General features: G+C 39.2%; 1 protein-coding gene across 1 annotated transcript in view; it reads right to left on the reverse strand.

Moving 5' to 3' along the window:
• Nucleotides 1-9,670, reverse strand: part of ctdp1 (CTD (carboxy-terminal domain, RNA polymerase II, polypeptide A) phosphatase, subunit 1) — a 140,222-nt gene extending 130,552 nt beyond the window's left edge. Inside the window, exon 1 of the mRNA XM_028817195.2 lies at nucleotides 9,114-9,670. Coding sequence (XP_028673028.2) covers nucleotides 9,114-9,466 — 353 coding nt within the window. The 5' untranslated portion in view covers nucleotides 9,467-9,670. The remainder of the gene's footprint in view (nucleotides 1-9,113) is intronic.
• Nucleotides 9,671-10,744: the final 1,074 nt, after the last annotated feature.

Consider the following 10,744-nt stretch of genomic DNA (forward strand, 5'->3'; position numbering starts at 1 on the left):
GGAATTTCTCTTGGTGTTACAATAAATAATATGTAACAACACCACAACATTATATACATTAGGGAAAAAGCACAAAACACACACAGTATATAAAACAATATAGTAAAGCAGAATAACACTCCTGTCTAATAATATATCAAGTCCTATATAGAATAATGTTAAATGTTAACTTATATTGAATGGAGGAGTTTAATAATTAGGAAAGACAGAAATGAATCAGACTGTATTTAACCAAAGTGACTGCAGTAGGACAGAAACTGTTGATATGTCTAGCAAGAACGCAACACTTTTCCTCAACAATACTAAATGAAAGAGATGGTTGCCTAGGTGTGTGTAGTCTTTTATTTTAAATTCCAGCATGTTTTCTGACCCATGATTTCTACAGAACTTAGGTTGAGTTCCGTTTCAGGCCTATAATCTTTTCTGCCAGTCTGAATAACATGCAGTTTATGCCTAGACTGAGCCGATGCATTGCTATACCAGCCTGTTATGGAGAAAGTGAGGAAGCTTTTAATACCAGCACTGATTGGGACAGGTTACATTTTTTAAGTTTAAGAGGAAAAATATTAGTTGCTGAGCTTTTGATAAGAGCAGAGATGTATTCATCACAGTTCAGACTATGAGCGATAGTTGTGCCAAGAAACTTAAAGATTCCACCCTATTCACAGTGACATCATTTACAATTACAGGAGTAGGAGGCGAGTGTCTCCTAAAAGCCACAAGGTGAATCCCGCTACCGACACTGTGTGACCGTGGGTAAGTCACTTCACCGGTCACTGTTCCAACTGGAAAAACCAAAGGAAATGTAGCCAATTGTATCTTAAAAGTTGTAAGCTGCCTTACATAAAAGCACCATCCACATAAGTAAATAATAATAATAATGATTACTAGTATAACAAATTAAATGTGAGATATGTAGTGAAAGCACACATGTGAATGATATTTAAGTGAATGGGAGACACTCTTTTTTATTTATGAGTTATTACTGAAGTTATGGACAGCCAAATTCAATGGCTAATTCTGCATTATTACCCAGGTGTAAGTCAATGACAAAATCTGATCACTTATGTGAGGAACCTTAAAAATAATGAAAGCCAACCTACAGAATAAATAGCAACGCTAATCACCGCACAACAGTGCAGATAATATATAAGATTTTAGACTAGGACTGATATTTTTTGATTAAATATGTATACAGGGCTTGAATTTTTGGCATGGGATTGTGGGTATCTCTCCTATACAAAAAACATATACCACTTTTTTTAACTTAATAAAGTGTGACCCACTGCTGTTTCAAGGCTAAAGTAAGTTCTGAAATAAAATTGATTATTTGCACGTTTTATTTAAGAGCATGATGCAGTGACCAGTCATTTGTCAGTTGAAAGAGTTGAGCAAATGTCAAAATTATTTGCTTTTTAAACCAGTGGCATACACAAATGCAAATAAAGAAATATAAGTTTTGCATTTACCCTTTGATTGTTATGAACGTGTCTAAACTTAACTATCCACTTTCTGACCAGCATATTAAGTTCAGGGTCTCTAGGTGTCAGCGCCTATCCCAGGTGCACTGGACAGGATCCAGCCTTGAACAGGAAGGAGGAAAAGATGTGAAAATGAAATCATCAGGTCTGTAATACTTAAAATTTGAATTAATTTGCCCTGGTATTTCAATATACTGATGTAAACAAATGTGTCCAAAAACTGTACACAGAGTTTTCTAAAAAGCCTTTTATGAATAAAGCATTTTTACTAAAAAGTTTATGTAAACAAATACATTGCTGAATTGTCCTGGTATTCAGTAATCCATGTGACAATACTCTTGGTACTGATTTTACAAAGTATGTACTTTTCATTTACTGGAGAGAAAACGTCTAGATAAGATAAGTCAGGTGGTCCCATACAATCATACCATTCATAGAACCTATACTCTAATGTAAGACTGGCATACGATTTTTATCAAGTAAAACTTTTAACAGGTGTGGTTTTAATGTTATTAAGTAACACTTTTACAAAGTATGGCTTTTAGGGCTGAGGGGCAATGCCACCCATTGCACCCCAGCTGATACTACACATAATGTTGTTTTCTACATGGGGGTTTCAGTGTTGGGAGCGGGAGTGTTTTCCAATATTTGTGTATTATGTGAGAGGTCTTGAAATCTAACTGCTGATAAGCAGAGCAATGACTGTATTACATAACTGTATGGAAAAGTATTTTTACATTATTCTGTACTTTTCTCCTTTAATGTTTTAAGTAATTTACAGATATGTAAACTGCAATCATGTGAATTAAATTTGTGCAGCTTTGGAAGCTGTTTCCTGTCGGACTCTACATGAAGCAGAAAAATCTACACACCATGGGACTGACCTAGCCATGAAAAAGTCAGTTGCTCCATATTCCAAAAAGCTGAGTTAACTCTTACATTTTTGTTTTATTGTGCCAGCGTGATAGTAGACAAGTAATGCTACCATTTCACTTTTTTTTTTTTTTTTTTTTTTTTTTTTTTATAAATGTGTATGAAAACAGCTGCCTCATTTTAACTCACAATGTTTTTTTAAAGCTAAACATGAAAGGACACTTTTCATTATTAAATGACAAAAATTCCAGAGTGTTCTCCTTTAAGGACTGATAACAGCTTTAAAAATATGCTTCAATAATAAACCAAATTAATGTACATCACCTCAGTCCTCACAGGTTAAATATGAACAGCCAGGCCATGTGACACGAGAAATGAGCAAACACAGAACTGGAAATCAGATTCGGACCAAACGATTTGCATTTAATAATGAACTCCAGTGGTTTGTGCTGCTTGCTCACTGGTCCACGGTGTCGAGTTTAGATTCCAGCACCAGGCCTACTTGTGTTGAATTTTCACATTCTCCCCTGTCCAAGTTCAAAATAAAAACTGGAAGTTACTCTAAACTGATACCAATGCAGCCTAACAACTGACTTTTAAAAGTACTCAATACTTTGCTCCTATGCCACCATGACTATTAACTGTCATTCTCTGATCAACTTATTTATTCCTCGGTAACTGTCCTACAAAGATGGAATCAGAACTACGATTAGTAACATGCTTGGAAAAGACAGATAAAAAGTGAGTTAAACATAGACCAAAGTCAAAAGAAGAAAAAGTATGTGCATCTCTCTTCATAGCTAATAAAAGCTAGTGAAGAAGATGAAGACATTTACCCTAACACTCAATATGTAAAAGGGTTGATAACCTTTTATTTTGCTATAACAGTATTTGGTTCAAATTTATTTTTACAAATGCATTGGCCATAGTTGTTATACTAAACCTTAAGGTTGTTTCACCAATGCAGTTGCTTCCCAGCCAGTGACGAGGTCTGTGCCAGGAACTAGAGATGCTACATGAAGATGCACAGACCTTTATGCTAATCTGCTAGACACCAATGTTAAATGGTGGGTACCATACAAGATCCAAAGTAAGGCAGTATGGTGAACTTTCACCTTTAAAACTCAAAGCATTTATGTTTAGTAAAAGCAAATGCTAGTCCCCACCATTTTGCCCAAAAGACATGAAACTTGGTAATGACCATCTTACTGTAACTTTTCTTTTGCAAACAGAAGAAATCTGAATGTGTTTTCAAGGCTGGACCAGAGATACTTGTTGAAATGATAATAATAATATGCACCTTGTCATTATAGTTTCTTTGTGTGTGTGAAATTAAGAAGCACAAATATTTAAGCAAACTGCTATTTTTCTCTGATTTTTCAAATGGTCTGTATTTTATAGGTTGTTTTACTTGTGTATTTTTAAGGGATAGCAACTAAATAGAATTATCAAGCAGTGTGTGCTGCTACAAAATATACTAGTGTTCTCACACCCCTCAGCCTTTGTTTGATCTTACATAGTCTGGTGTCCTAGGCTCCTTCCAAGCTAGAACTTACAAAGGCAATTCCATCTCCTGCAGCTTTTAGCCTCCTTCTATTAGTCATGAAGTGCTCCTCATCATCTGGGATTCTTACCCCTGGAAAACTTTTGCAAACATAAAACTGCTTCACAATGCATAACAGAACAATGTTTGATGCCACTGTCTCACAGCTGCAGGAGACTGGGTTCAAGTCTCAACCAAACCACTTTTAACACAAAGCCCTGTGTCTGCATGATTTCTTTTCTCCAGGTATTCAAACTTCCTCTTCACATTCCACAACATGTGTGAGAACTTGACAGGCAACTTTAATATTGCCCAGTATAAAAGAGAGTTTGTGCACAAATGGTTTAGATTCCAGCCTGGTAAATAATGCTTCTAGCACAGGTCATGGCTCTCCGTGATCCTAATACTAGACTAATTTGATTTTCAAACAAGTTAATTGACCTCTTTAACTCATTCAGAATACTACTGTTCTAGTAGCATTCTCTGTCAGTCACTAAAATTACATTACTGTTCTGCTTCTCTTTCTTCACTGGCACCCAAATTCTACTAGGATCCATCTCAAAACATGTCTGACCCGCAGCTCCATGTGCTACTCTATTCCTTACTACCTTCTGTCCCTGGTCTCTCTGTGCTTCATACCAAGAAACCTAATGCTTCCTTTTAACTGTGCTTCCTCTGTGCAGACAAACTTACATGTCAGACACTTTGCTTTATCATAGAAGCTACAAAAACAGCTGGTCTTGACCATCTGAATTAGGGGATTCCGAGGGTACAGGATACGACTTAATTCTATGAAGCCTGGAAATAATCTCATTGCTGTGCTTGGAGCAGATGGGACTGTAGTTGGTCCTATGCAGGAAAAAACATTTTAAAAGGGAACAGGAGATGTATTTAAAAAAAAAAAAACCTATAGAGTTGCATGTCATCCTCCGACTTCGACTGTCCCAATTCTACTAATCCTTTACAGCCTCTAGAAGATGAACTTCAAACGTTACTACTGCATTGTTTAAGCTTTTGACTCTCTTCTGTCCTCTAGTTATCTATAGCTTTGTAACTACATCAGCCATCATTTAACTCTGCTTTTGGTATACGGATAGTCTTTAAGAATGGACTACAGTACTAAACATTTTGTATTAGAAATATTGCTCTCTACAGCCTGATACCATATTTCATTGTCAACCATTCAAATATGTTTACATACAGTTTCCATAAAATGCATTCATCTCCCTTGAACATTTTCACGTTTTTACTGTTATACATCATCGATCAAAGTGGATTTAATTTGGCTTTTTTGACAAATGATGATCAGAAAAAGACTATTAAATTTAAAAGTGAAAACAGATCTCTGCAAAGGGCTCTCAATTATAAATTTACGAAAAAGGCAAAGTGTGCGATACAGCAGATTGAACCACCACAGAATCATCATGCCTTTAACAAAATGATAATTTATCTTGTCGAGGACATGGCAAAAAAGAACATAGGATGTTTTAGAATAAGTAAACTCACTGACACTCACTTCTGCTAATCTGTACATACAGAGTGAGAACATGCAAAATTCATGCAGTCCCTGGTGCTGTGAGGCATGAATGTCAGCTCTGTGCAACCATTGTTCTTATACTAAAACATCTTTACTGAACTTGCTAAACTTCAACATGATTAAATTTAGTTGAATGTGTGTTGATAAAGTAATTTGAGTGTTAGTGTTTGCCCAGCCCAATCCAGGAGTTGTTTCTGCCTTGCTATGACTGCTGGGAAAGGCTCCAGGTACCTTTCAACCCTGTCCTTAATAAGCAGGTTTGGAAGATGGATGGATGGATGTATACGTATAAAGTCTGTTCAGTTCTTGTCGTTCTATTACATGCTACATGAATGCACTTTCTCACTGAAGTACACAAATGTTTTATCAAACTAGTGGCAGCAGGCAGCATCTTTGCAAAATAAAAAAAAAAAATTATTTTATAATACAGCAGGTTTATTAAGTGACCCAAGCATACCCTTTTCAGTTATTATTATGCAGTTGTGTACATTCATTGTCAATAACAGTACTTGGTAAAGATTTTCTGAGGTGAATTCACGCCCCTGGCCCTAACTGGTGTTGCGGAGGAACGACAAACTTGGCCAAGTTTGGTGCACAGCCGATCTCCTTTAAAAAGGCTGACTCTCACAACCATGGTTTGCTATTATATCTTCATAAAACATGGTTATGCTGTATTGCAGCATGTGTGCAATATCAAAAATTGTGATTTATCCCTTAGGATTAATATAGTATCTATCTATCTATCTAGAAGCGGATCAACACTTGGCTTTGAAATACGTACGTATTTCGTAAGTTTCAAGGCTTTTCTTTATAATAGGATGCCTGTACCCTTCATCTCCATTACATTACAAAACACAACAGCGGGCTAGTTACTTATTTTTTTTTTATTTTATAAAATTTGTTTCACCTTACAACACCATTTAATATGTGAAACTAATATATAACAAGATTGTGAAGAAATGACTTCAACTTGAAAAAACAAAATACCAAACTGATCCTTTAACCTAATACATACCAGTGTTGAGGGTAGAGTGTTAAAAGCAATGTGTGTTATATAATCAGACTACTTTTTAAAGTAACAAGTAATACTAATTTAATGAATTAAAAAATGTTACTTAAAAAAAACAGATAAACTTACTACAGAAGTTTATTCCAATCCCTCCATAAAAAAGTGCAATCAAATGAAATAAACTGAACAAAAGTTGTAAGTATATATTTAATCTTGCATGTGCTGAGGGGCAAATTTAACCAATCCAGTTTGGGGCCACAGGGAATCAGTGACTATCAAAGTAGCACTGGGTGTAGGGCAAGGCATAATGGACAGTATGGAGAGTTGTAGAGTTCAATCAAGCCAAGCAGAAAAGTGTGTTCTATATGCAGTCCAGTAGCAGAAACCTATAAATAAACTAGTGTTTACTTTTCACCCAACTTTTTTCTATAGATCTGCTGAAACAGTGTGAGCAGATGATGCAGTGGCCAGCGTTCTTACCATGAATTATTGGAAAAAAAAGATGGATGTTATTTATTTTGTGAAGGACTAAATATATTTATAAAATATATGAAGGTACACAGCTGGGTTTAGAATTTAATCCGTGCTTGAAGTGGGGGGAAAACAACAACATTTATTTATATAGCACATTTTCATACAAAAAAGTAGCTCTAAGTGCTAAAAAAAAATACATGCAATTGCCAGTAATTTCAGTTTATTGGATTTTTTGCATTTCAAACTTTACACAAATTCATAATCAATGAGGGGCTTAATCCCTCAGAGTTTTGCGATGATATACACACATTAGATCAGTGGGTGGGAGTGGGGATGTGCGAGATTTCCTCTTGGAGTGTTAATCAGGATGACATTTGGAAATTAGAAACAAGACTGTAGGAGAATGTTGGAAGTTGAGTGGCAGTATTCAACTATTTACTGCAGTTAAGCAGATACACTATAGATGTACTTCAAACGCTGCATTTAATAACAAATGCTGCCCAGTGAAAATATGCAGTTTTTCATACAAAAGAATAAAAAGTTACTCACTGTTTGTGAAGTGTTAACTAAGTATATAATTACAAATTATAAAATTTATTAAATTTTTGTAAGTAATGTAATGATATTACTTCTAAAAAGTAACATTTCTCAACATTAATAAACACACCTCTTGAGGATGTGGACAGAACTGTTGCATCCATGTGGAGAAGGTGCAAATGCAACATCTATGAGTGGGAGAGGCAACAAAGCAACCCACTGTGCCACCGTCCTGACCTCAAAAAACACGTTTAAAAGTTACATTTTATCAACTAAAGCTTACGAAAAGGTCCAAATCAAGAACGTTTGCAATTAGTTGATACTGAATACCATCCATCTGTTCATCTTCCACACCCGCTAATCCAGAGAGGGTCGCAGAGGTTCTGGAGCCTACCCAGCAAGAACAAGGCGCAAGGAGGTAACAATCGCACACACTTATGGGAGCCAAATTAGCGTCGCCAACCTACTTAATCTGAATGTTCTTAAATTGAATCAATAAATCTATAATCCACGGAGCCAATTTCGAATCAACAATATACCTAACATGCTCGTGTTTGTAATGTGGGCGGAAGACCCACGCTGTCACCGAAGCGTTGAGAATGTTTATAAATATGACGCATTCACTACAAGAACCCATCTGTCTCTTCGCGTTCATTCACACTCCGTCCATCCCATCAACACTACATCTATCAGTCTTTAAACAACGGCAGGGCATAAACTTCAAAGCGGACAAGCTAGCATTCGTAACGAACCGAAGCCAGTGAGCCGAGATCGGATCGAGAGTGGCCCACAGGCCGGAGTCTCGGCGCACCAAGGCAACTGGCGCCTGGCGATACGCTACGCGAGTAATCACGTGGGCTGCCCAGCTGCCGCCTCCAACACCCCCCCCCCCCCCCCAAAAAAGTGTCCGGGAGGCCCCCTATCCCGCGTGGCGTCAACAATGACATGCTGAAGTGTCGAGATAACAACAATATGCAACTTTTTAGGCGAAAGGACATGTACACAGCGGCCTCGAGTGAGATCCTGCACTCCAACATGCACGCACACACCCACCCACTGATGCCGAGGCAGAGCTCTCGCTTCTAGGCCTTAATCTGTAACTGCTACACTGTTTTTAAATATATAAATAAATGAGGCATCAGGGTTAAAAAAAAGGCGATATGCTCGACGTAAGACAGACTGTGGCACGATAAGCCAGAGTTGCCCTCGCTGGGGAATACAACGCGTCGTGGGGCAGAACTGCACGTAGCCGCGTCCTGCCTTCCTTGCCTCCCCATCCATCAAGAGTTGCTCAGCTGCTGCATGCTCCTTTATACTTTTTAGTTTAAAAACAAAACGCGCAGCTTTCTCCCCCTTCCGCATGTGTTTGAAAAATCGGCATGGTGGTCTTACACTTTAAGCATTCACTTCAATTAAAAACGAGTCCCCTTTCCCCATACCAAGCAGAAGCGGGCATTTCCATGGAACCATTCGGTCCAAACCCGCTGTCACCAATAGCCAGTAGACGGGCCGTTTGTTTCCATGGCTACAGGGTGGTCTCGAGAGTGGTGATACTTTTTACTTTTCCAAACCTAATAGTACATTTTATGTATATAGCACTTTTCCAGTGCACACCTGTCAACTACTTAACCATGTGCACCCAAACATAATTTTTCTTACCCTGGAGAGATGACCTGTCCGAGCTGACAGCACAAATCCCGGACTATACCGGCGCGGTCCGACTTCACCTTCCTTTCTGCTGACCGGTTCAGTCTCTCGCCGCTGCTATCGTCTCCGGCTTCTCGTTCTGCAGGAATAGGTACACACAGGGCCAACACCGAGTCGATGTTCACCTGCGAGCCGGGCTTCACTTTCCACTCCACTAACCGTAAGGGACGGGCCCCCGCCGGGCAGCGGATCTCCGTTACCTGCTTGGAAGGGGCCGTAGAAGTGGCTCTCACACCTCCACCACCACCACCACCACCGCCGCCGCCGCCGCCTCCTCCTCCGCCTGAGTCCGCAGGGTCCTCCATTCGCGTCGCGCACGGCGAGTCCCTGGACGGTGCGTGGCAAAGCGACGGGGATCAAGCGCGGCGTTGGGTTTAAAGAGACAGCTCCGCGCGCGCGGATACAAACAGAAGGACACGGGCGCTGCTGTTGCTGCTTCAGCTTCACGTTCGCTCTTCCCGCCCGTCAACAGGAAACACAAGACTTCGAGAGACGACAGCCGTGCACGGCTTCCGGGCGGCAGCGCTCGCCGCGGGAGGAGGGCGGGAGCGAAATTTCACCTCTTGCGGGGCGCCTCTTCACTTCGTCACCACGGCCGAGGTGATAACGCAGGCGTTGAGCTGCCCGGCCTCAGATAAGAGAACAGCGCTTTGCTTTTTAGGAAAAACTGGAAATTTGTGCCTGGACATCTTCATAAACTTTGGCGCTTCCGTAGGCTGAGGAGCCCAAGCTCTCCAAGGTAAAAGGCTGAGCGGAAGGCTATAGTGGAGAGCTCGATTTATTAACATTTGAGTTGTATAGCAGACAGTTCCGTGGTGGCGTGCTGTCAGCAACTTCTCATTCATCACTTTGAATCGAGCGTGCATTTTTCGTCTGAATAGCGCTTTCCAAATTTCCACCTACTTGGGACATTTTTTTTTTAAAATAAGAGTTTGATTTATTTACGTATTTTCTCCATAATGTGAAACTATCCAGTTTCATTCAGTCGCTAACACAAATCAGAGTAACTCTTTGACGATTCTTCGACCAATGAATGTTACACCACAACAACAGATAGATATACTGTACACCTTGGATACAAGTTGCCAGCCATCCGTGAAAATAGTCGTATATAACCAAACGCACTGGGTAAATGGAACGGGACCGTGACGTTGCCGTTACGTCACATCGGTGTGCGTGATCTACAGCTGTGAAGTCTGAACTAGGCGTGGGAATGTACAAATAGTGTCAAGTGTACACTCATAAAATTATTAGGTTAGTGTCATTTAAAATAATCATATTTGTTGATTTTACGTAGCATTTTAAAGTTACGACAGAATTCTCTTAGATGTCCCATGAAAACAATCAAATCATGTTACAACAAAAATATAAATGCTCTTTTAACAGATTCGTAATCGGCCTCATAGATTGTTGCCTTTACTCACCTGATTTAAGTTAATCGTACTCAAAATTAACAATTTTGTAATACACCAAACATGGTATGCCCATTTTCACAGCTGATTTACGTAAATAAACAACTTTTATAGATGCGGCTTTCCTATATTTGCATAAAGATCCTCCGCTTTTGTTGCATTGTGGTACAA

Source organism: Erpetoichthys calabaricus, chromosome 13, assembly GCF_900747795.2.
Source record: "Erpetoichthys calabaricus chromosome 13, fErpCal1.3, whole genome shotgun sequence".
In the NCBI taxonomy this organism is placed as follows: Eukaryota; Metazoa; Chordata; class Cladistia; order Polypteriformes; family Polypteridae; genus Erpetoichthys; species Erpetoichthys calabaricus.